At 41.1% G+C, this 26,010-nt stretch overlaps 1 protein-coding gene and 1 pseudogene across 2 annotated transcripts in view; both read right to left on the bottom strand.

Annotated features, from left to right (window-relative positions):
- Positions 1-1,890: 1,890 nt before the first annotated feature.
- LOC110049250 (hemolin-like) lies at positions 1,891-21,692 on the bottom strand. Its single transcript, XM_020755033.2, has 10 exons — positions 21,553-21,692; positions 13,077-13,283; positions 12,400-12,558; positions 11,544-11,855; positions 10,632-10,838; positions 9,293-9,451; positions 5,028-5,339; positions 4,313-4,450; positions 3,831-4,013; positions 1,891-2,675 (listed from the first exon to the last, which is right to left on the bottom strand). Exons 1-10 carry the CDS (start codon positions 21,620-21,622, stop codon positions 2,578-2,580), a joined length of 1,845 nt encoding a protein of 614 aa, XP_020610692.1. The 5' UTR covers positions 21,623-21,692; the 3' UTR covers positions 1,891-2,577.
- Positions 21,693-23,165: 1,473 nt separating this feature from the next.
- LOC110049254 (uncharacterized) overlaps positions 23,166-26,010 on the bottom strand; it is an 11,131-nt pseudogene continuing 8,286 nt past the window's right edge. Inside the window, exons 5-7 of the transcript XR_016208921.1 lie at positions 25,682-25,794; positions 24,672-24,891; positions 23,166-23,742 (exon numbers count right to left, since the gene is read on the bottom strand). The product of XR_016208921.1 is annotated as an uncharacterized LOC110049254 (transcript). The remainder of the gene's footprint in view (positions 23,743-24,671; positions 24,892-25,681; positions 25,795-26,010) is intronic.

The following is a 26,010-nucleotide window of genomic DNA, read 5'->3' as shown; positions in this document are numbered from 1 at the left end:
CGATTAATATCTTTGCAGTTGTCACTTATCACTAGTTAACACATTATTAATTTCAATGTAATAAAGTGTAGTAGATTTTCAAGTTAAATATGAATTCTAGAGTTTCCTTTCAGAATTCATCATTGCATCCGTTCGATGATTTTATATGGCAATTGCTCTGTTGTTTTTGTCTGATAAGTAATGTCCACAAATACGAAACCACGCAAAGCGTGCGAGTGTGCACGCAAAGACGAAGGCAAGTCCAGCGGCGTTTGATTCCTGGTTCAATGATATCCACTTGGTAGAAATCTCGTAACACCAATCTCACGTTCGTGTGGTACACGACCACTGCAAGACTGCTATTTCCATTTCTACGACTGCGTGAGCATTACGTTTCAGCTGGTTAGTACCAGTTTCCGTCTGGTCTGGTAATACGACTTTTCAACAGCCTTCCGTCCTTCCAAGCATAAGTGCTCACCACCCCCATCACCTTTCCTGCCCCGGTTCTCTGGCTCTCTGGTGTCTTCTCCTTGTTCTTTACAGCATTAGCTAGCCTCTCCAACATGTCCGCCAGTTGCTCCTGGCTAAGTGGTTTACTCATCGCTTTCCTCTTCTTGTCGTCTTGTTCATCTGATAGTTTCGGTGTGTTAAGTCTGGCAACAAGAGCGTCAATTTGCTCTCTGGTCATACCAGAAAGTTGTGTAAATTCTGGATACTTAATGTAGCTTGTTCTGTTCCAAGACATTGTTACTCTCTATGGCTGCAGCGCTTCAGGCTTTGGGCCACGATTTCGTGACGGCTAAAGTTGTTGTAAGACTAATGTCTCAAGATCAAAACTTTTACGCAAGAGGTTCTTTTGTTCCTTTGAAACTGATCTCATTGTTCACTGAACACATGAATAACACTGAGCGTCATAAAACACAATGTGACGAGTATAAACTGCATGATTATTTGCTTCTCTAATTTAATCCACATCTCTTTGTGGTCGCAAGACAAAGGCTGGGTGCTCCTAAGACACATCCATGTCAAAAGTACGCGTCAATACTTCAGACAAAAGCGAGCTTTATGTATATATATAGGTTGGAGCTCGAGGGAATAGACTAGTTGCATATATCGTGAATTTGTTGCGCTGATGAGACGATCGCATTTCTGTGTTTTCGCCAGCAAAATGCATAGACTATGTGCATAAACGCTTGTGAACAAGCTTGCACTTGAAGGGCCGAGAACTGGCTGAGAGTGAAGTGGCCGAGGGGAGATTGGAATGCATGGTCTTTCTTCCCGCTTTTTCTTTGCCCCATCCTCGACTAGAGAGCCTGTTCACAGGCTAGTGGGCAGTATAATTCTGGCCTATATCTCGGTCCGCATTCTTGGTCACTTATGATGTACACATCTTATTAATTTTATTTAAACAGTTGTTTCTTGCTAGATAACATAAAATAACATATTTAATATCAGTAATTTAATCAGTTATTTCTTACTACATAACATACATAATTTATTTACCGGAGAAAGTCAATGCAAAAAACTTACTTTTTTTGGATTCGCCTATAGCAAGTAAACATTCAGCTTTTCCACTCACCGACGTTTCAGCCTCTGAAGTGCCTGCTATCCGGTAGACTGCTGGCAGTCTGCTTTTCTCTCGAAATTTAGCAGGGACTATGAGGAAATGACGCTTTAGCCTAAAGGGGAATGGGACGAGACATGGGCGCGGCACGCACGAGAGGAAAAACCATACTGCCCTTTTGCGTCCGCGATAACTAAACACTCTTCTTAGTGAGCCTAAGAGAAAAAACCGGCTGCCAGCAGACTAGCTATCCTGGAGAATTCGTCTTGAAAGAAGCGACTTCGGAGGCCGCCATTTTGAAACTGTACTCGGCAGCCAGGCCGTGTTTATGTGACGACAAACAAAACAACAGCCACAAAACTTTATTCCTTTTTCAATTATTTACAGCCATGAATTTTAGGTTAATGAATTCTCTTACATCTACACTTTGAACTACACTCTGTGACGTCATTCCGTCCGACTTGATAGGCAGGAAGGAGAAAAACCTGCAACTGACTTTGCATCCTTCACAAGGTCGGCAAAATGTATTTTTTCCAAGCGATTATCCTCTTCACTATCTTCACCGCTATCATTTTTGGAGTTTAGAGCATGTTTGGCTTAAAATAATACGGCTCAAGAGCAGCCATAACCCAGAGTGGTAGTTAAAAGGCTTAAAAAATAATTCTGCCTGATGTTATGTTCATGGTTAAATTCTCTTCCTAGGTATTTAGGGTGTTTATGATAAATATAAGCCACAAAAACGCAAAAAAGACTGAGGCAAGTGCCTCGGCTTGCCTGCCACGAGCTACGGCCTTGATATGTTGTGTTCTGTATTTACCTAACACGGCACATGCGTGATAATACCAGTTATACAGACTGATCTGTAATTCACTATTTCCATTCACTATATCCTTTCCTAACTTGATCATATATGTAAAAAATATAGCAATAAACATGCGTGCCACTCAAGATACAGTAAACTCCGTTCGTTTAGAGGGTGGAGCAACATAGCACATCATCTTCGTTCTTCGTTCGGTGTTTGTCCTCTTGTCATTTTACAAAATAAGAGATGACACCATGAAGAAAGCCATCACGACAAACATTCCATGAGATGTCAAAGTCATCGCACCACCTTCTGGGTTTTCTAGGTTTTCTGGATTAAAAAAAAAAAAAAAAAAAGATAAAATCATCCCTGACTCTTACTCCTTTATGCAGCTTTTAACGTTTGAAACGTTTACAGAACACGTAAATTGGTCCATAATCAAACATTCCAAATAACAATTCCCAACAGGCCATTTGGAATAGACGGATTCGGCTAACGTGTTTATATCCTTGTTGCCACCCAGTTCAGATCATGTGATGATTCATTTGGGAGGTTACAATTGTTCTGTTTGTACATACACCCATGCAATCAGTTACGACACGCAAATTGCACAATTGTGACCTCCCAAATGAATCATCACGTGGTCTGAATTGGGTGGCAACAAGGATGTAAACACGTTAGCCGAATACGTCTATTACTTTGTGCCTCTGTTTCAAAACGAGTTTTCGGGCAAAACCTTTCTTATGATCGTTGGATGTTGTCCTTCAGTAGCATTTTGAATGAATTGGTAAAAGTTCAATTGAGGCCTTACACTACTGTAAAATGATATTAAAATCTTTTAAAAAATCCAAGCTTTCGCCGATCTACGGTTCCCTGATGATGCCGTAGATCGACGAAAGCTTGGATTTTTTAAAAGATTTTAATATCATTTTACAGTAGTGTAAAGCCTCAATTGAACTCTTACCAATCCTTTCTTTTAATATGAAAATGACTTTTATTGGCATAACAATGAACCTGTGGACAAAACACATTTTCATGTGAATGGTTTTGCACGGAGACTCGGTTTGACACAGAGGCACAAGGTAACTCGGAAATGGTCAATTCCTACTGGAAATTTCGTTTTGAGTGGCGAAAGGTTCTATTTGGAACCCAATTTTTCCACGCGTACAACAAAAATATCAATAACCACAGAGTGGTTGAAAATTCCCAAAATCGAAAAATGAAAGGGATATTGCTTGCACTGGGGAAGTACCCGTGATGGAGAGTCTTTGAAAAAGTGTCCCTTTCTCAATGATATATTTGAATTTTGCCAGTTTTGGCCTTTGACGGCCTTTGCACGTTGCTTTTTTCATCTGAAATATGGTATAATCAAGACGGGCGTCACAAGATCGCTATTTTTTGAAATGATGCCATTATTCCAGGAGCTTTGCTCAAACACAGTAACCAACATTAACCAGTATAGTTCAATATCAAGTTGATCCCTACCTTCGACTGTCACAGTGAGGGCAAACTTCTGACACCGATCCTGATCGATCTGCGTGGAACAATTTGATGGCAGGCAACAATAGTAACTTCCACTGTCAGTCGTCTCCAGGTCGGCGATAATCATGCTATAAGGGTCATATCTTCCCTTGCGTGTGATACTGTAACGTTGATCCTCCGAGGAATCTAAAATAGAACCATTCGGGTAATGAAGAGATCATATTTATTATCGTGCCAAACTGAGTGGAAGTGCCATAAAGTTATATCCCGGTGCTTGTTTTTGCTGACTGTCAGACTGACTGACTCACGGACGGACTGACGGACGGACTGACTGACTGACTGACTGAACGAGTGAGTGGTAGGTTGGTTGGCTGGCTAGAGAATCCTTTAAACCGTGAATGTAAATTAAAATGGGTTACTCTTGATCTAGCGATGGACTCTAGGTTGATAAACGTGAACCAATCTGTCAAAACTTCAAAACTTACCATTACAAGACACAACACCGCGCTTAGATTTCCATTCCACTTTCAGCGGAAATCCTGTGGCGCTGCATTCCAGTGTCGCGGTCTCTCCCGTCTTCCCCACGACTTCTTTTTCGCCTTTATGTTCAAACCACGGCGCAACTAAAATGAGGTCACAGAAAGTAAGACAATGTACGCAAGGATTGGTTTTGTGGCCTGCTAGCTACTTAATCTATACTCAAAAAAAAAAAAATTGAATTCCCGCTTGCTCATGGGACAACTAGCTCTAACATTTTGCTTGCCCTAGGTAAGTCTTAGTTTGCTCTTTTATTGAATTAGTTGGTAGACGACTTGCCAGATCCCTTGCCCATCGGGCGATTGGGAGTGAAAAGTTACTTGCCCAGAAGGAGAATCTACTTGTCCCTGGACATGCACGAGAAGAATGGCTCGTGAATGAGTGGATTTTGCGATTCGTACAATATAACTGTACTACTGAGAGGATACTTATTGGTCAATCATAGTGCTGTATGATACAGCCTACGGTCCATGGCCGATTCGTCCCCCGGACGCTTTTCCTATCCAACTTTGGACGAAGGAACGCGCCTTGGCGACGAGGTTGGGTCTCTGGTTACTTTTCGTAAGAGTTTTTTCAGGGGACCAGTAACATCTCGTAACTACAAAATGCACGTGTACTTTTCAAAAACTAACAAGTAGTATTAGCGGGATATGTTTTTCTTACTGTGAATCACAGTGCTAGCGGTCACATTGTATTCTCTGATGTTTCGTAACAGCACTTGTAGCAGACAGGTGTAGTTCCCTCCATCTCTGACACCAACGTCTTTGATGGTTAGTGGACCAAGCGTGTCTCTAGGGTCTCTCGGGTCGGGATTTCGCACACTTTTCAGCACCACACCATCTTTCAACCATGAAATCCTTTTCAGTGGGGTGGAAGCTTGGTTTCCTCTTTCAGTCAAGTTGCAGATCAGTGTGACGTCATCATTGTGTTGTAAGACACCGATGTCAGAGACAACAACTCTGGGAATTTCATATCCTAAACACGCAACAACATAAACACATGTAAGGAAACCAGTCTGACTTGACTAACACTGGCCATGCCGGCTTCTTTGTGTTGAAAGACCCATGTTGGAGGAGTTATTTAAGGTGCAACCATGAACAACTGTTCATGTATATCAGCTTCACTTATGCTTCTCGCCATCCCGGCCAAGTACATATTATCCAATGCTGACCATGCACCCGTCTGTTAATTAAAAGTGTTGACAGACCCATGTTGAAAGAGGTTTTCAAGGTGCAGCCTAGAGCAACTCTACATAGACGTTCGTTAGCTTGAAAAAATGGCTCCATCCCAAGTGCATCGAGACATGTAATACAAGAAATGTACAAGTCCGGTATACTTAACAATTAGACCGGTAGCCCGCAAGGGCTACGGTTTAATAGTCCACGAGGCGAAGCCGAATGGGCCATTGACCCTTTGTCCTTGAGAGCGAACGGTCTAATACATTGTTTTAATATCACCCAACTAGTCGGACAGAAAAGGCAATAATAAAGTTAGCTAATACAGGTTGGAGAAATATTTATTTGGGAATAAAACGAAAGAAAGCGTCACGCTCGATTGCGCCAATTTCGCTACTCGAGGACTATTACTAATAGTCCTCTAGTAGCATAGCCAATTAAAATGCAGGATTTGCATTAGTCCACTAGTTGGGTGATACTAAATACAAGTTAGTCATCTACACCTTCAATTTGGTTCTAACATAAAGTCTACTTGCATTTACAGGACAGGTGAAAAACAAAAATTTTTAATTTGAAGTAAAGTTGACATAAAAGTAGATCATCAAGCCTGGCCTGAAGGCTGAAGGAAAATCTATCATCTCTGTAAGTACATTTGATGTTCCTATCCTCAGCAATAATACTGAATTACTTATGCACAACGGTAACATTACAATAATTGAAAACAATTCGATTATGGGCTCGAGATTTCTATCGCGCGATAGAAATAGAGCGCGAATAATCTAATTGTTTTAGTATAAATGTACTAGTCGTTCAAAACTTAATCTAAATCCTCTTCACAGATACGTCGAAAACGCCAAGAAGCGGCCGTCATTTTGTTAACAAGGGCACACTGCTACACTTTTCACTATCTATCACAGAACAGATAGCGAGTAGGGTAGCCAATCAGTGCAGTAGGAGCGTACTTTGGAGCGTACTTTAGTTAAATCAATTTAAATGCTTTCTCTATCATAACTTTTAAACACACGGCATTGACGGAAATCAGGTTTATAAGTAGAATATTGTTGTAAGTTAATATAATATCAGGATTCGAAGTTTAGGTTTAGGATCTTAGACGTTTTATTGGAATTTATTGTCCTGATGAATTTTTTACCGTGTATAAATAATGGAGAGCAAGTTTTCTATTTCTTTTTTTTATTTCTTTTTTTTATTTTTTAATATTATTATTTTTTTAATTAATTGCTACTTACACTGCTTGTAATACAATATTAATGTAGTTACTTACACTACTTACAAAAAAACTTATTACTTACGCCACTTGCGATACTAACACTTACTCTATACAATACGCATACTCACGCTACTAACAATACTAATACTTACACTGCTTACAATACAACATAATTAGATTACTTGCCCTACTTACAATTCTAGCACAGCAAGATCATACCAGTTTACTCCTGGCACTAATGTACATTCCGAGTTGCAAATTACAGAAAATATGCATGGTATATATGCGCCTTGTTTCTTTTCCTTTCATTTTTATTTTCGTTTTCAGGGGACTAGGGTCAAGTCGTCAAGAGATTACAAAAGAGGCAACAGAGGCTCCCACTTTTTTAAAACGATTGTAGTTGTATTTTTTTCCATTTCATAGATATGTTTTAAATACAGTAAGAAATCATTTAGTTTTGGAGAACATTTTTTCTGTCTACATAGCCAAATGTAATATTTAGCATTTAAGCAGCAAAAGTTAATTTGGAGTTTATGTTTAGAGCTATCCGGCCTTACGCCCAGTGCTGTATCAGGCTCTAAGGGTGTCTCTTTGGCAATAACTTGGCAAGACTGTAGCCATACTTTAAAATTGTTCCAAAAATATTGAGTTTTTGGGCAAGCCCAAAATAAATGTGCAAGTTTCTCTGTTTCTCTTTCGCAGAAAGTGCATTTCTCGCTATCGACGAGACCAATTTTTTTCAAGAAGTTGTTTGTTGATATTCTTCTATGAAGAAATTTAAAATTGAAAGTTATAAGTTTTGTGCTCTTTGTACATTGAAAAGCCATTTGGTAAACCTCTTTCCAGTTGAGCTCTTGTTTTGTTGTGAGAGTGACGTCTTCCTGCCACTTTTGTTGACTTTGGTCGGGTGGTTCACTTTCTCCTGATACAAGTTTCTTATATACTAGTCTACTAGGTTTTTTGCTTTTTAAAAATTTTGACAAGAAACTTTCATGTTTAATAGAGGTTCTGATGTTATGGGGTATATATCTTTGAAGAAGTTTTATTGAAGAAATGATTCCAAGAAAGGTTAAAAAAAAAAAAAGTTTTCTATTTCTTTCAAGGAAAACAACTTGTTTACTTTGATCATCAAAATGTAAATTATCATTGCTCGCGCCATCATTTAATACGTCAACAGCTCGTCAGTGCTAGTTCTGTGTTTCTATCGAGTTTTAGTATAAATCTACTAGCGTTCTATCACGAATGCCGTTCTCTGATTGGCTACGTTACTCACTATCTATTCTGTGACAGATTTCTAATCTTAAATCATTATTTATACACGGTAAAAAATTTATCAGGACAATAAATTCCAATAAAATGTCTAAGATCCTAAACCTAAACTTCGAATCCTGATATTATATTAACTTACAACAATATTCTACATATAAACCTGATTTCCATGAATGCCGTGTGTTTAAAAGTTATGATAGAGAAAGCGTTTAAATTGATTTAACTAAAGTACGCTCCTACTGTAGGGAGTGAACAACAAAACACCCACAAGAAATACGTGCAGGATATGACTAAAATCCTGCGGTAGAAAATGTGCAGTGTAGTGTAAGCGGGGCTCACGGATTTAACGTTAAATCCGTGAGCCCCGCTCACATTACATGGCACATTTTCTAGCGCAGGATTTTAGTCATATCCTGCAAGTATGTTGTTCACACCCTACAGTAGGAGCGTACTTTGTTCTAACAATATTTAGTATAAAATAAGTTCCATCTTTGTATCTTGTAGTTTAATCCTGACGAAGTCTCACTAGCAGACGAAGCCGGTCGATTAATAAACTCAGTTGTACAAAATCAGTAGTTTTTGCTGCGTGCTGCCCACAAGTATTTTTATTTTAAAATATTTGTTTTAAGAACATTAAATTTCCGCGGGGCAACTATCAGCCGATGGTTCTCCGACAGAAACACTCTATTGTTTCAATAGAAATCTCGAGCTCAGAATCTAATTGTATGTTAGTATAAATCTACTAGCGTTCTATCATGAATGCCGTTCTCTGATTGGCTACGCAACTCACCATCTATTCTGTTGTAGATGGTGAGTTGTCTAGCAATGTGTGCTGGGAGCCGCTTCTTTGCGTTTTCGAAGTGTCTTTGAAGAGGATTTAGGTTAGAGTTTTGAACGACTAATAGATTTATACTAAAACAATTAAACTATTTGTTCTCGATTTCTATTCGTGCTAGCTGACTCGGGCTGCTCCCTCGTTACCTATCAAGCGATAGAAATCACTCGTGAAAGTTTGGGAGAACTCGAAAAAGCCTGTCGGCTCGTGTTCCCACAGCATTTCACGTTCTCCCAAACTTCCGCTCGTGTTTCTATAACTCGATAGAAACACGGTACGTGTTTTTTATTTCTGGCTTTAATGCTGGCTTTAATGCTTCTGGCTTAATGCTTTAATGCTTAAAGGCTTAATGGATTAATTATTTTCTGGCTTAACGCTTTAATGCTGGCTTTAAGTACAATAAAAAGTGTGCATATCGTACTTGTGATGACGCTAACGCTAAAGCCATGCCTCTCACTCTGGACATCATTACCCACCGCAAAAGCATGACACTCGTATCTTCCCAGAACACCAAACAGGCTGTCGTCATCCAATGTTACATTTCTTATGAACATGGTTACAAAGAGTTTCTTTTTACTATCTGCAAAAGAAGCATCAAATGTAAATGAATTTTTGGTGTACTCTTGAAGTACCCACATTATCCTAATTTTCACAATGAATTGTTGCCTAAATAATGTATAACATGACTTCCAGCATTCCAGGAATCTATCTCTTTGAGATGGTGGAAAAAGCTGTAATCATATCAAAATTTCCAATCTGGACATTCCTGTGCATAACTTACTTACACCTATATTTCTAGTTATTCTATTAAACAAGTATATTTTACTGTACATGTGCCATGCTTCAAGGTTATTTTAAGCTCATAATATACTCTAAGAACGTAACATGTCTGTCAGGAGACCTGATTCAAATTCACAACGCTTGAAATACCAGTACTAGCGACATTAAATCACTCTTCCTCAGGGAAATCCTTATGAGCAGAATTTGTTTTTATGAGGGGAGCTGCTTATTTTATCACACATGTATATTATTATTATTATTATTATTATTATTATTATTATTACTGTTACTGTTACCGTTATTGTAACTGTAACTGTTATTGTTATTGTTATTGTTATTGTTATTGTTATTGTTATTGTTATTGTTATTGTTATTGTTATTGTTATTGTTATTGTTATTGTTATTGTTATTGTTATTGTTATTGTTATTGTTATTGTTATTGTTATTGTTATTGTTATTGTTATTGTTATTGTTATTGTTATTGTTATTGTTATTGTTATTATTATTATTATATATGAGGGCCACTAGTTTGTCAGTGCTAACTGTAAAGTGTTTTTACCCTCGTTAAATAAAGTTATTCTTTTCTGTTCTTCTATATACTGTATTTTTACTATTAGTAGTATTCACACGAGGACGGGTAAGATTCCATAAATAGTGGAATGTGCATGTATTGTAGAGTTTGAGAGTAATTTTCTTTTGTTTTTTTTTTATTACTTCTCGCGTACAATCGATGACACACACCGCAAATACTGGCCCCAATAAAATTGTTATTATTATTATTATTATTATTATTATTATTTTAAAATTACATTTTGCTTCCTTTTTTAACGACTTTATTAGAATTGTTATTGTCAATAGTTTTGTGCTGTAGACAATTATCACGTAAAGTTTTGTATATGTATGTATATGTTATTATTATTTATCATTTGTACTTGGGAACTTTCAGTGAAAGCTAGGCTAACATGCAAATGAACCCCTACCTTCAAATGTGCTTCCGTTCTCGAAATGCAAGTTGCCATTTGGTTTTAGTTCCACAAACCTATTGAATTTATCTCTTCGCATAAATACGATCTTATCGGGGACCTTGACTCCTGCTGCATCAAAAGCAACACAGGTTACTTGCGCTGAGGTGAACTCAATAGGATAAATGTTCTCTGGAAAAGGCTCCACAATTCCAAAAACGGAAACTGAAAGATGGAAAAGAAACAGCATTTATTGATTCAGTACTAGATAGATCGAGAAATGAGTTTCGCACAAGGTCCTAGTGTATGGCGAAACGTGCTGTGAAACGTAATATTGTCAGACCGGCTGTCTAAACCGGTTGAATATTTTGTGTTCAGGGACAATATGTGTCTTTATAAATAGGCATTGGCCGAATTCTCTCAGTTTGTAGCAGGAACTGTTGTGGGAACAACATTGAAGAGAACATATTGTTTACATCACTTCGCGTTTCGTTTTAACATGCAACGGTCCGAAAACACAACATCACTAGCTACACTTGAAACAAAAGAAGTCATCCAAGTCTTCGATTCATTGAAAGCGAAGTATCTAATATGCCAAATGAAGTGAAATGCGCCCTTCCTATGATTATGCTTCTTTGGAGTGCTTTTAGCAAGTAACAAGTGTAACTGCCTCCCTCTCTGAAGTCAACGCTTTTCATTTTTAGTCATGGACCTAAGGTATCCTGGGAATATTGCGGATACGAATTACTCATAATTTCTACATGTTTAAGCTATGAAATCCACTTCACAAGATAAGGTTAACTGTTCGAAAATGGCTGCTTTATATTGAGTCCTTTCTCCGAGAAAATATTGTCGTCGTAAAACTAGAAAATGCACTTGTACCATTCGAAGAAGAACAAGTAACATCAGCAGAATACGATTTTTTTTTACCACGAATAACGGTACTAGCGGTCACATTGTACTCTATGATGTTTCGTAACAACACTTGTAGCAGACAGGTGTAGTTCCCTCCATCTCTGATACTGGCATATTTGATTTTCAGTGGACTAAGCATGTCTCTAGGGTCTCCCGGGTTGGGATTCCGCACACTGTCCAGCACCACACCATCTTTCACCCATGAGATCCTCTTCAGTGGGGTGGAAGATGGGCTTCCTCTTTCAGTCAAATTGCAAGTCAGTGTGACATCATCATTCTGCTCTAAGTCAATCACATCAGGAACAACAACTTTGGGAATTTCACTTCCTACGAAACGCAAGCAAACCAATCTCGTCTTCACTAACTTGAATACCACTTAAAAATTATCCAATGCTGACAATGCATCCGTCTTTTTAAAAAACTGTCTAGAGGCCCATGTTGGAGAAGTTGTTCAAGGTGCAACGTAGTGCAACTCTGCATACATGTACGTTAGCTTCAAAAATGCTCCCCGCCATCCCAAGTGCATCCAAACATGTAATACAAGAAATGCACTGCTCTAGTGTATGTGTATGTATACAGGTACAGATTAGCCATCAACATATTGAATTTGGTTATAACATGAGTGAAGCAAGCAAACCATTGTGAACCAACAGTGTCTTGTTTATAAATGTGAATTTGACACGTTTGACGCTCATATTCTGAGCAATATATAGCAACGAATAAACTTATGCCCAAGAATAAATTCACCGAATAATTAAATTCCTCTCTCGTTAATATTGATTAAAAAGAAGAAACATTTCCCACGTAGTTGTGTTTCTCTCATTGTCAAGAAATCATAGAAAGTACAGTAAAAAAACCTTGCATGTCTTACTTTTGATGACGCTAACGCTAAAGCCATGCCTCCCACTCTTGACAGCATCACCCACCGCGAAAGCATGACACTCATATCTTCCCAGGGCACCAAACAGGCTGTCGTCCTCCAAAGTAGCATTTTTTATGAACATGGTTACAAAGAGCTTCTTTTTACCATCTGCAAAAAATGAAATTTTTGACTACTGTTCATGTGCATTCACTATGGGTCTTTGTAGAAAATTGTTGCCTTAATAATGTACAATATGACGTCCGGATCTATCTCTTGGATATAGTGGAAAAAATTGAATCCATATCAAAATTTCCAAGCTGTGCATTCCTGAGCATAATTTACTTACAGCTGTATTTCTATTTTTTTTTAATCAAACAAGTGTGTTCTACTATACGTGTGACATACTATTTTGAATTCAACATTTGCTGTAAGAGCATATCTTGCATGCCCTTCACGAGACCTGATATGTATGCAAAATGCTTTGAGTGTCACTACTAATAACTTTAAATAAATCTACCACAAATTTGTGAGCATGATGTGAGCTGCTCATTTTTCAGTTCATGTATATGTTATAATTATTTGTTATTCTTTGTGCTTTTAGTCATAATTTCCAACCTGGAAACCTTCAGTGAAAGCTAGGCTAACATGCAAATGAACCTCCACATGATATAGGTATATATCATTACCTTCTAATGTGCTTCGGTTGACGAAATGCAAGTTGCCATTTGGTTTTAGTTCTACATAGTTAGCAAATTGGTCTTTTCTCATAAATAAGATCTTCTCTGGGACCTTGACTCCTGCCGCATCAAAAGCAATACAGGTCACTTGTGCTGAGGTGAACTCAATAGGATAAATGTTCTCTGGAAAGGGCTGTACAATTCCTAAAAGGGAAACTGGAAGGTGGAAAAGAAACAGCAGTTATTGAGTGAAATTCAGTAAGAGGACTAGATAGATTGAGTAATGAGTTTGATACAAGGTCTCGGTGTATGGTGAAACAAAACGAAAAACGTTATGTTGTTAAACCTGTCTAAACCAGTTGAACATTTAGTGTTCAGGGACAAGATGTATCATAACAAATCGGTATTGCTTTGGCCGGATACTTGAAACTGTTACGAGAACAACATTGAAGAGAACATATACGAACATCATTTCGTGTTTCCTTTAACATGTAACGGTCCGAAAACACAACATCACTAGCTACACTAGTACTTCTGATTTTCAGGTCTGTAACAACTTAATTGAAGCAAAAGAAGTCATCAAAGTCTTGGGTGCAAGTCAAGTGAAACTTTATTTCAAAGTCATTAAAAATTCATAGTTTACGGCTACGAAAACCTTGACCGCGGCGGCGTTTGGATATCTGATCTTACTTAGCATAGATTTGAGAGATTTACGAATTCAGGCCCTGCTTTAGTTTCGTTTGAGAAGATGCATCAAACAGACGAGACCGTGTTTTACCACATTTCGAAACTCCTTGAATAGAGGAGTTCACGCTCTAGGCGGCATTATGGGTAATCAGGGCAAGATTGCAAAGAAACAAAGCGACAAAGTGTACGTTTTTCTTCGTGTTTCCGTTCTGAGTTTCATTTTCGAGAAGAGACTTGACGTATTCATTTTTTCGAAGATGTTCACGTCAGAAGTGGCGTCGTGCATCTCGTGTTTTAGTCACAAACTCTCGAACAACTGAGAGTATTCGAAAATGTTCGAGTCATAAATGATCGCTATATCTTCGAAGAACATCTAATGCAACATTAATCTACCAAAACGTGGCCCGTATGATTTATCGAACACTTCGAGTCATTCACGAGTATTAAATTTGAATACGGAAAAACAGGCCGGATTCCTATAGAATATTCCAGGTGTATTTCGAGTCAGCCGTAATCGAATACGTCAAAACATTGCGGCATACGCGGCGTGCGCCGATCCGTAATCGAGCGAATTCGGGCCCGAATATTTGGCTTTTCGCGCAGTGTTTACTGTAGATAGAAAACTCCCTTTTCTATATCTACTAGCGTTTTTGAGTCGATTTAGCTGGGCATTAGCCCACTTATCAGGGTAATGGAGATGTTACTTGATCGAATCATTCGGTTTTAACCGTAAAAAAATTCTTACGCCCACAACAATCACTCGATCGGCTCAAAAACGCTGGTAAACCTAGAAAAGGGGTCTCTCCGTCTACAGCTTATGTTTTGTCTCCAAATGTGAAATCAGAACGGAAATATAAAGATAAACATTTGTTTTTATACGGCTTTGCTTCTTTGTTAATTTGTCCAGATTACCCACAATGCCCCTTAGAGCGTGAACTCCTCCATTATGTCAAAAAAACGACATTGTCCGTCGTCTTTCAACTCTCGTATCCGTGTCTGGAAATATATTTGCAAGCTTAGAATGAGTTGTTCTTTCTACTGAGCCTCTTTTTCCCGTTAAGCTACGGCCGTGCCACAAACATTTGGGCCTTTTTGTGGCCATTTCGATGAGTCAGGCAGACGTGAGACTTCACAGGGAATGGTCTCTACCTCACACGCGCACGCACGGCCATCAAAGCGGCCCTTTTTCTATCTGTGAATAACATTTCACGTATAAAGGTCAAAACTGGTAGAACGCCTGGAACTCGGTAAGTACGAGCAAATAAGCACATTTTCTGTGTGCATATTCCTGTTGAAAATTTCGGACTACCTTTCACAAATACATTCTGGTCATTTTGAAAATTTTCTGGTCGGTGAAACCAAGATAGTCGTGCCATTGTTGAACAGTCCGACTGAAATTTGCGTAATTTTTGCGCAAGTGGTATGAGACGAACGATGTTGAATACAGTCGAACCTCCCCCAGTTGCGTCCACCTCTCGTAAGCGACCACCTCTCCTCGACTAGTTTTCCAAAATAACAAAAGTTTCCAAGTCATATCCCTATATTTGGAACCTGTTGTAAGCGACCATCTCTTGTAAACGACCGCGACAACTTTTAGAGCTAAAAGTTTGAAATTTTCTTTTGTTGTTAACCTCCTGTAAGCAACCACTTGACAGATATTGGATAATAAGGTGTTATGACATTGTCGCTGTTACAATATGCACGTGATTACTATCAATGTTCAACTAGACTAGAATCGAGTTTCATCCTCGTGTCTTACTACGCTGTACGCTATTGAATGTTTGATTAAACGGAACTTGAAACGTGGTGGCAGCGAAATAGGAAGAAGAATCCTTCGCCTACCACTAACAGAGTCGCAAACTACAGCTGAAATAATCCTGTAGCCATGTCTGACACCGAAACGGCGACTGAAGCACCACCACCTGGTTTTTCGCAACAGCCACAAGCACAACAGGGACTTGTGCAACACCCGTCTTTAAGCGCGATGGCCGGGATATTGCCCCCTGGAAAATTAGTTACGGCTGGGAACGTGGCGGACAACTGGAAAGTATGGAAACAAATGTAGAGCAACTACATGGTCATTGCTCAACTCGAGATGAAACCATCGGCGTACAAGGTCGCCTTGTTTCTCCATTGTATCGGTGTTGATGCGCTAAAGATTTTTAACGGCTTCCAATTCGACAGTCCAGACGATAAAAATGATCTGGCAAAGATAATACAAAAGTTCGACGAATTCACCATCGGAGAACTGAACGAAACCTTTGAAAGGTACGCTTTCAACTCCAGAAACCAACAGGAAAACGAAAGCATTGATGCTTATGTCACTGCCTTCCGCACACTCGCGAAAACATGTAATTTTTGTGACAGTATACGTAATTCGATAATTCGTGACAGGATCGTCCTGGGCATTCAAGATCACCGCACTCGCAAACGGCTTCTACAAGAACGGAGTCTCACTCTGTCGAAGTGTATCAATCTTTGCAAGAGTTCTGAAGCAACGAATTTGCAATTAAAAACGATGTCTGGCGCCCAGCACGAAGATGTTCACGCCATGCAAGATAAACACCCGCCTTCAAGCCGCCGTGATGACAAGTCCAAGAAGAGCCGCGCGGAGAAACCGAAGACATGTAAATTCTGTGGTTAAGCACATCCTTTCGAAAAGGGCAAGTGTCCAGCGTGGGGAGCGAAATGTACAAAGTGCGGTGGCGGAAATCACTTCGCAACAACCTGCACAACTCCGACTAGAAAAGTGCACAACCTGAGGGATGAATCCTCCGATGACAGCGATGTGGAGTACATTACAAGCATTGTTGCACAACCGGGAATGATACACGCCGTCACGCAAGAGCATGATTACCCAAAAGCAATCTACACTAAAATGTTTGTAGACAAGACAGAAGTGAAATTTCAAGTAGACAGCGACGCCTCAGTGACCACAAAGACGCTATTAATGTGGAACGACACAACACTAAAGCCACTGGGTTCCTGTCGATTAATTCTCCACAATCCAAAGAACAAGAAGAAGTTCTCGGTGGAATTCCTTGTCGTTGACAGACAACTGACACCACTCATAGGAGCAAAGGCAGCTCAACAGATGGACCTAATTACTGTCAACACACAAAACTTCAAGATCGCAGAACCGCCTGAACGACCGAGGACAGGGGTTAGGAGTGTGCAGACAGATGATGAAATAGTAGCCGGCTACCCAGAGGTGTTTCAAAGAGAGCTAGGAGCACTACCAGGAACAGTTCACCTTGAAGTCGAACAGGGCGCCACTCCCGTCGTCACACCGCCTCGTCGTGTCCCAACGTCACTCAGAAAGAGCCTGAAGGAAGAATTGGATCGACTACAGCAGTTGGAGGTCAGAGCTCCAATCAATGAGCCCACTCCATGGGTTAGCATTCTTGCTGTGGCTGTGAAGAAATCTGGAGCGCTGAGAATCTGTATCGATCCCAGGCCAGTTAACACGCCCTGAAGAGAGAAAGGTATCAGCTTCCTGTGCTTGAGGACATGCTCCCGGAGCTGTCAAAAGCAAGAGTATTCTCGACAGTTGACCTCAAGTCGGGATACTGGCACTGTGTCCTCGCCCCTGATTCCAGCGTACTCACGACCTTCGCGACCCCCTATGGGAGGTATAAATGGATTCGTCTGCCCTTCGGTCTCTCCGCCTCATCCGAGATATTCCAGAAGCACCTGATTCATGCACTGGAAAACCTACCTGGTGTTCTGTGCATCGTGGACGACATCCTCATCTATGGCACTGGAGAGACCGACGAAGAAGCAACCGCAAACCATGACAGGAGTCTACAAGATCTCCATCAAAGGTGCAAGGACCGCGGCATTGTCCTCAACCCAGACAAGATGAAGCTGAGGATGAGCGAAGTAAATTTCATGGGACATCTCCTGACGAACAAGGGCCTGAAGCCTGATCCTGCTAAAGTAGAGGCGATCACGAAGATACCTAAGCCACAAGACGTTGAGGGCGTTCAGCGCCTCAGCGGATTCGTCAATTATCTAGCCAAGTTCCTTCCAAAACTGTCTGAAGTCATGGAACCGATTCGTCGCCTGACTCGGAAGGACTGGAACTGGTCCTCGGAACAAGACCAGGCGTTCGCAAATGTGCAACGGATAGTCACAGATGCGCCTGTTCTATGTTACTACGACCCTTCACAGGACCTTAACATACAGTGTGATGCGAGCCAGGGTGGCCTTGGCGCAGCGATACTTCAGAACGGCGAGCCCATAGAGTACGCAAGTCGTTCCCTCACCGACACAGAAACCCGGTACGCTCAAATAGAGAAGGAGATGTTGGCGATTGTTTTTGCTCTTGAGCGTTTCAACCAGTACACATTTGGTCGACATGTACACATCGAAAGTGACCACAAGCCACTGGAAATGATTCTACAGAAACCACTCGCTGGAGCACCTCGACGCCTCCAGTTAATGATGATGAGGTTACAGAAATATGATTTCACCGTGCACTATGAGCGTGGCAAGAACATGCATTTGGCCGACATGCTGTCAAGGGCTTACCTGGCCTACGAAGGCAAAGAAGTAGACGACCTTGAATCAGTCAACATGGTCCGTTATCTGCCCATATCTGACCAGCGTTTAGACGAAATAAGGGCAGAGACCCGGAGGGACCAGTCTCTGCGAGAGTTGTCAGAGACTATTCTCGTAGGATGGCCTGAAAACAAGGAACATGCTCCAGCACTGACACACCCTTACTTCAGCATGCGCGACGAGCTGACCGTACAAGATGGGCTGGTTTTCAAAGGGAATTCCGTCGTGATACCGAAGAGCCTTCGCGCGGATATGAAGCTGCAGATTCACTCGTCCCACCTCGGAATAGAGGCGTGTCTGAGGCGTGCACGCGAATGTATCTACTGGCCAGGCATGGCTGCAGAAACGAAACTGTACATCTCCGCGTGTAAAACGTGTAGAGAACTCGACAGCACTACCCACGCAAAGGAGACACTGATGTCCCACGAGGTCCCATCTCGTCCTTGGGAGAAGATTGCCACAGACATCTTTACCCTTGATAGCAAGGATTACCTGGTCACCATAGACTATTACAGCAATTTCTGGGACGTGGACAGATTGCCAAACACCAAGGCCAGTACCACCATTGTGAAGCTGAAGAGTCACTTTGCCCGGTACGGCATACCTGATCAAGTGATCAGCGACAATGGGCCGCAGTTTACATCTGACGAATTTGCCGACTTCTCCAGAACATGGGACTTTGAGCATCTTACCAGTAGCCCTGGAAATAGCAAGGCCAATGGCAAGGCCGAGTCTGGGGTGAAGACAGTCAAGCGCATCCTGAAGAAATCAATCAGGGCTGGAACCGACCCATATCTCGCCATACTCGACTATAGAAACACGCCCACACAAGGAATGATGACCAGCCCAGCACAACGTCTGATGAGCCGAAGGACCAAAACACTCCTTCCTACAACTCAGAATCTACTACTGCCCAGGACTATAAACCTGGAAAGTGAAAAGACAGAGCTGCGACAACGCCAGCAGGCCCAAGCCAAATACTACAACCGGTCAGCAAAGGATCTACCCAGTCTGTCTGAACGTGACATTGTTAGAATGAAGCCATTCAAGCTTGGCGACAAGGCTTGGCGCGAGACCCAAGTCTCTGCAAGGCTTGACGAGCGGTCATACACCGTTGAGACGGACAACGAAGCAGCTACCGCAGGAACTGACAGCATCTGCGAAAAACGTCTGAATCGCCCGTTGAACCCATCATCACAGAGCCAGAACCGGATATGGCCCGTGCAGATGAAAAGGCGACTACAACTACAGCGTCTACCCCTGATCAGAGCAGTGCCCCTCATGAGTCACGCCCTGAAGTGGTGACCGTTCCGGAACAGTGTCGGAGATCAGAGCGAGTCAGGAAGAGCCCAGCATACCTCAAGGACTATAGAAACACGCCCACACAAGGAATGATGACCAGCCCAGCACAACGTCTGATGAGCCGAAGGACCAAAACACTCCTTCCTACAACTCAGAATCTACTACTGCCCAGGACAGAGCCAGAACCGGATATGGCCAGTGCAGATGAAAAGGCGACTACAACTACAGCGTCTACCCCTGATCAGAGCAGTGCCCCTCATGAGTCACGCCCTGAAGTGGTGACCGTTCCGGAACAGTGTCGGAGATCAGAGCGAGTCAGGAAGAGCCCAGCATACCTCAAGGACTTTGTTTGTGACTAGACTCGTGACTTTAAATCTTTCGTTGCCGTTATCATAGTGATTAGTGTTTATCGTGTATTGATCGCTTTGTGTCGAACTCACCAGCTGCTAGATTTGTCTTATGGACCCATTGATTCCGAACTGAACTGACATTGACTTTTTTGTCATATTTTTTTGTTTGTCATTTTTTTTTTTTTGTCAAAAGGGAGGATGTTACAATATGCACGTGATTACTATCAATGTTCGACTAGACTAGAATCGAGTTTCATCCTCGTGTCTTACTGCGCTGTACGCTATTGAATGTTTGATTAAACGGAACTTGAAACAATCGCATTCCTGGGTAGTACAAGAGACGGAAATTTCTCAATGGGAAGTACCGAATTTTTTCTCGAAATAGACTTTTCATTTGAATAAAACATTTAAAACATGGGGTAAGTCTCTGCAATTACCTTATGCTAATGAGGCAAAATTTTGACCCAATATGGTCTAAGCGACCACCAAGGCTTGACATTTTGAGTGGTCGCTTACGGGAAGTTCGACTGTATAAAATGAAACAGAAATAACACATTTTCTGTCTTGACGGGTTTTGTGACTTGAATGGGTTTGCTAATCTTCCTCAAGATGTCAGATGCAAGATGATGGACTGTTGTTGATGATTATTTTGAATATGTTTCAATGGTAAACAATGTCACGCAACTTGACAGAGTCTCCATGTATTATGATACGGTATTTTTATGACACTAGTTTAAATACGAAGGGAGATACATCAAGATCTTGTGCGAAGTAAATGATGAATGTATAAATGTTCTCTGCAAAGGGCTGATTCAGTTAAGAGAACTGGATGGAGTAACGTGTTTCGCATGACATCTGGGCCTGACATGGAATTGTCTCGTAACGAAGTCAAGTTATAATATCCCGCCCCGATCGCTTCGCTCTCCGAGTTCTACTGATTCGCGCTCGCTGAAGTGTTTTTTCCGCCCTCGCCGGGAGCCTGTTCGCAGGTTAAATATGAATCCGCATACCCTTTCCTTCATTTATTCGGGCCCCTGGATTCTCTCTACGTGGAGTCGTCAACAGAGCAGGTTTCACAAAAATATTCACTTTGTCGAAAAGGAATCTCTTCTCATTGAATTATATCTACAACATTTATACGTTTGAGGTCTGTTCCAGAGGTCGTGCTACTGTCGTGCCGAACTAAATTCAAGAATTAAATTCGACTTGAGCACGGAATTAGCACGACGTTTGAAACCACTCAGTTCGGCAGGCTGAATTATAAAGTTCGGCCCTACTACTTAGCACGGCAGGCCTTGTCATGTCGCACGGTCGAAGCGTGACTTGGCTACCCCTGCGGTGCCGAACTGAAGTTTTTGCCTGCTGCATTAGCTGCCGTTGCTTTCTAGCATTTAAAATGGTCTTCAGCAAAACAAACTTCTTCCGATCTTCGGCGCTACTGAATCAAATTCGACGTTTGAAACCACTGCCGTAGTTTTGTCATGCCACTGCCGGGCGACATTCGTTTAAGTGCGGCACGGCAGTAACGCCAGGTCTAGACTAGGCCTGACTCAATACGTTATCAATGGTAAAACCGATCTAACCTGAAGAAAAGCTCTTGGTTATCAGTGAAGGCAGCAACAAGAACAGAAACCAGAAGGAGACTGTAGCCATGATTGAATCGCGATGCGAGGAGGGTTTGAAATTTAATTGAGTCGATGAAATATCCTTTTTATGCTTTTATTATTGACACATATTGGTCATAGAATGTGCTTGCTGACATGCACGATGACGTCACGCTGTCACGTCCAGACTTCCTGTTCATTCGCTGAAACGAAATTGCCCCACATAATAATAGCGATAGTTAAATGTCAAGTCACAATTCACAAACACTGTCACGTAGATTTTGGGGGTCAAGATTTAGGCTTTTGCACATTATGATGGCATTTTATCGAGCATTTTAGTGAGGCAAGAGCATTAAGTATTATTCGAGCATTTTAACGGCACTTTCCCGGAAAATTAATTTTTCCACTTATAGAAAATAGAAATAAAAACTATTTTCTACGAGAAAATGAAGACTTAACTTAAAATTGAAAAAATGTCAAATGCCACCCTAATACGGCCGAGTGGAGACTGAGGAGAGGTTAACAGTAGTCATTTACAAAATTACCCTTTGGTGTATTAATTATTAAACACGTTGAGTTATAATGTGTATGCATTTTTTTAAGCACCCTGAGCTGTTAATTGTGTTTAAATGTTAAAATTATTAAAATTTAAAAACCCTATGTATGAGCATTAACCATTAACCAAGCATTTTAGAGACTTTTTTTGGGGGGGGGGGGGGGGTGGGGGAGACAGCATTTTAGAGGGAACAACGGAGCATTAAGGTGAGGCATTTTAGTGGGGAAATAAAAGCATAATATACAAAAGCCTACCGCTTTATATAATATCCCTTTCATGCTTTTATTATTGACACATATTGGTCATAGAATGTGCATGCTGACACGCACAATGACGTCACGCTGTCACGTCCAGACTTCCTGTTCATTCGCTGAAACGAAATTGCCCCATATAATAATAGCGGTAGTTTTTAAAGTCAAGTCACAGTTCACAAACACTGTCACGTAGACTTTGGGGGTCAAGATTGGGGGTACAGTGTGGACGTGATCAAGGCCAGGGGCACCGGGAAGTATCGCTTGTAGTTCGACTTTGGCCCACTTCATTTTTCATTAAAATTGACAACTAGCACAGAATGGCGGCGAACCCTTTTGCCCCATTTAGTCTAGGGTATCGATTTTGGCCATTGCGGTCATAAATAGGGTATGGTTTTTCTACTCTAGTCTTCAATTGGGTATGTTGTTTAGAGGACGCTACTTTTTCATTATTGTCTATAAGACCATAGACAAAAACCCTTCAAAAATTATGTTTAGGACAACAATAATATATTGTGTCAGCCGCAACGGTCAAAAATAGGGTATCGAAGTTTTGGTCAGGTCATAAATAGGGTAGGGGAAAATCGCAGATTTTGGTCATAAATAGAGTAAGGGATTTGGGAAGCGGACCACACACCCCCACTAAATTTTTTTGGGAGAACCCTCCCCCCGCTCCCGGGTGAAAATGACTTTCAAATATGCGGTTTACAAGTTCTTAAAAACGCCGGAGATGTCGAAGTCATATCTAGGTAACATCTCGTTTATATCCCGGACGTACCTTTGGGTCATTTTCAGTCATAGTTGGCTATTTTATTTTTTCTCTTTCAAACCTCATTGCTTACATATGCAGTGCCGTAGCCAGCCAAAGGGAAAAAAAAAAACAATTCCCACTGAGGCAATATCCATAAATTCAGTTCTTAGGTATTTAGGGTGTTTATTATGAATATAAGCAACAAAAACGAAAAAAATGACTGAGCCAAGTGCCTCGGTTTGCCTCTTACTACAATAGCTATGGCCTTGATATGTTGTATTCTGTATTTACACGGCAAATGTGTGATAATACCAGTTATACACAGACTATCTGTAATTCACTACTTACTTCTATTCATTTATATCCTTAACTATCCTTTCCTAACTTTACCATATATGTAACAAATATAGCAATGAACATGCGTGCCACTCAAGATAAGTAAACTCTCCGTTCCTTGAGAGGGTGGAGCAATATAACACATCATCTTCGTTCTTCGTTCGGTGTTTCTCCTCTTGCGGTTTCTCCTCTTTTATTTTACAAAATGAGAGATGACACCATGAAGAAAGCCATCACGACAAACATTCCATGAGATGTCAAAGCCATCGCACCACCTTGGATTTGTGGATTAAAAAAAAAGCAAACAAAAGATAAAATCATTCCTGACTCTTACTCGTTTATGCAACGTTTTACGTTTGAAACGTTGACAAAACACGTAAATTGGTCCATAAACAAACATTCCAAATAGCAATTCCCAATAGGCCATTTAATTTGGAATAGGCGGATTTGGCTAACGTGTTTATATCCTTGTTGCCACCCAGTTCAGATCATGTGATGATTCATTTGGGAGGTTACAATTGCGCTGTTTGTACATACACCCATGCAATCAGTTACGACACGCAAATTGCACAATTGTGACCTCCCAAATGAATCATCACGTGGTCTGAATTGGGTAGCAACAAGGATGTTAACACGTCAGCCGAATACGTCTATTACCTTGTGCCTCTGTTTCAAAACGAGTTTTCGTGCAAAACCTTTCTTATGAAAATGACTTTTACTGATTGGCATAACAACGAACCTGTCGGCGAAACACATTTTCATGTGAATGGTTTCGCACGAAGACTCGGTTTGACACGGAGGCGCAAGGTAACTCGGAAATGGTCAATTCCTACTGGAAATTTCATTTTGAGTGGCGAGAGGTTCTATTTGGAACCCAATTTTTCCGCGCGTATAACAAAAATATCAGTTAATCTCAGAGTGGTTGAAAATTCCCAAAACCGAAAAATGAAAGGGATATTGCTTGCACTAGGGCGGTACCCGTGATGGAGAGTCTTTGAAAGTGTCCCTTTCTCTATGATATATTTGAATTTTGTCAGTTTTGGCTTTTGACGGCCTTTGCACGGTGTTTTTCTCATCTGAAATATGGTATAATCAAGACGGGCGTCACAGGATCGCTAATTTTTGAAATGATGCCATTATTCTGGGGGCGTTGCTCAAACACAGTAACCAACATTAACCAGTCTAGTTCAATATTGATCCCTACCTTTGACTGTCGCAGTAAGGGCAAACTTCTGACACCGATCTTCATCGATCTGCGGGGAACAATTTGATGGCGGGCAACAATAGTAACTTCCACTGTCCGCCGTCTCCAGGTCGGAGATAATCATGCTATAAGGGTCATATCTTCCCTTGCGTGTGATGCTGTAACGTTGATCCGACGAGACATCTAAAATAGAATCACTCGGGTAATGAAGAGAACATAACTATTATCATGCCAAACTGAGTGGAAGTGCCATAAATTTATATCTCAGTACTTGTTTTTGCTGACTGTCAGACTGACAGACTGACTGACGAACGGACGGACTGACTGACTGACTGACTGACTGAGCGGGTGAGTGGTAGGTTGGTTGGCTGGCTAAAGAATCCTCTAAACCGTGAATGTAAATTAAAATGGGCTACTCTTGATCGAGCAGTGGACTCTAAGTTGATAAACGTGGACCAATCTGTCCAAACTTCAAAACTTACTGTTACAAAACAAACCTCCGCGCCTAGATTTTCATTCCACTTTCAGCGGAAATCCTGTGGCGCTGCATTCCAGTGTCGTCGTCTCTCCCGTCTTCCCCACGACTTCTTTTTCGCCTTTATGTTCAAACCACGGCGCAACTAAAATGAAGTCACAGAAAGTAAGACAGAATGTATGCAGTAATTGGTTTTGTGGCCTGCTAGCTACTCACATCAGGACTAAAAAAAAACTTGAATTCTCGCTTGCCCTTGGAACAACTAGCTCTAACATTTTGCTTGCCCTGGGCAAGTCTTAGTTTGCTCCTTTAATGACTTAGTTAGTAGACGACTTGCCAGATCCCTTCAAGGTCAAGGTCAACTTTATTTAGGCAGGGTGGCCCAATCAGCACTTGGCTGGTATCAAAAGGGGCCCTGCGTAAATTAAGACTACATTAAATTTCTATACATAGAGATTAACGTTTACAATTATAAAAAATTAAAAATAAAAACTACTCTCTAAAATAAAGTCTAAGAAGAACTTGCCCATCAGGCGAGTGGAAGTGAACAGTTACTTGCCCAGAGGGAGAATCTACTTGTCCCTGGACATGCACGAGAAGAATGGCCCAAGACTGAGTGGATTTTGCCATTCGTACAACACAACTGTACTAATGAGAGAACATACTTATTGGTCAATCATAGTGAGGTATGATACACTCTACGGTCCATGGCCGATTCGTCCCCCGGCCGCTTTTCCTTTCCAACTTTGGACGGTGGAACGCGCCTTGGCGACGAGGTTGGGTCTCTGGTTACTTTTCGTAAGAGTTTTTTCAGGGGACCAGTAACATGGGTAACTCCGTCAACCTCTGGAGCCAAGACTTTTA

The sequence above is a fragment of the Orbicella faveolata genome, unplaced genomic scaffold (assembly GCF_042242905.1).
Source record: "Orbicella faveolata isolate gen_17 unplaced genomic scaffold, um_ofav_v1 contig_26, whole genome shotgun sequence".
NCBI classification, from domain to species: domain Eukaryota; kingdom Metazoa; phylum Cnidaria; class Anthozoa; order Scleractinia; family Merulinidae; genus Orbicella; species Orbicella faveolata.
This window is presented reverse-complemented; position numbering and strand designations above follow the sequence as displayed.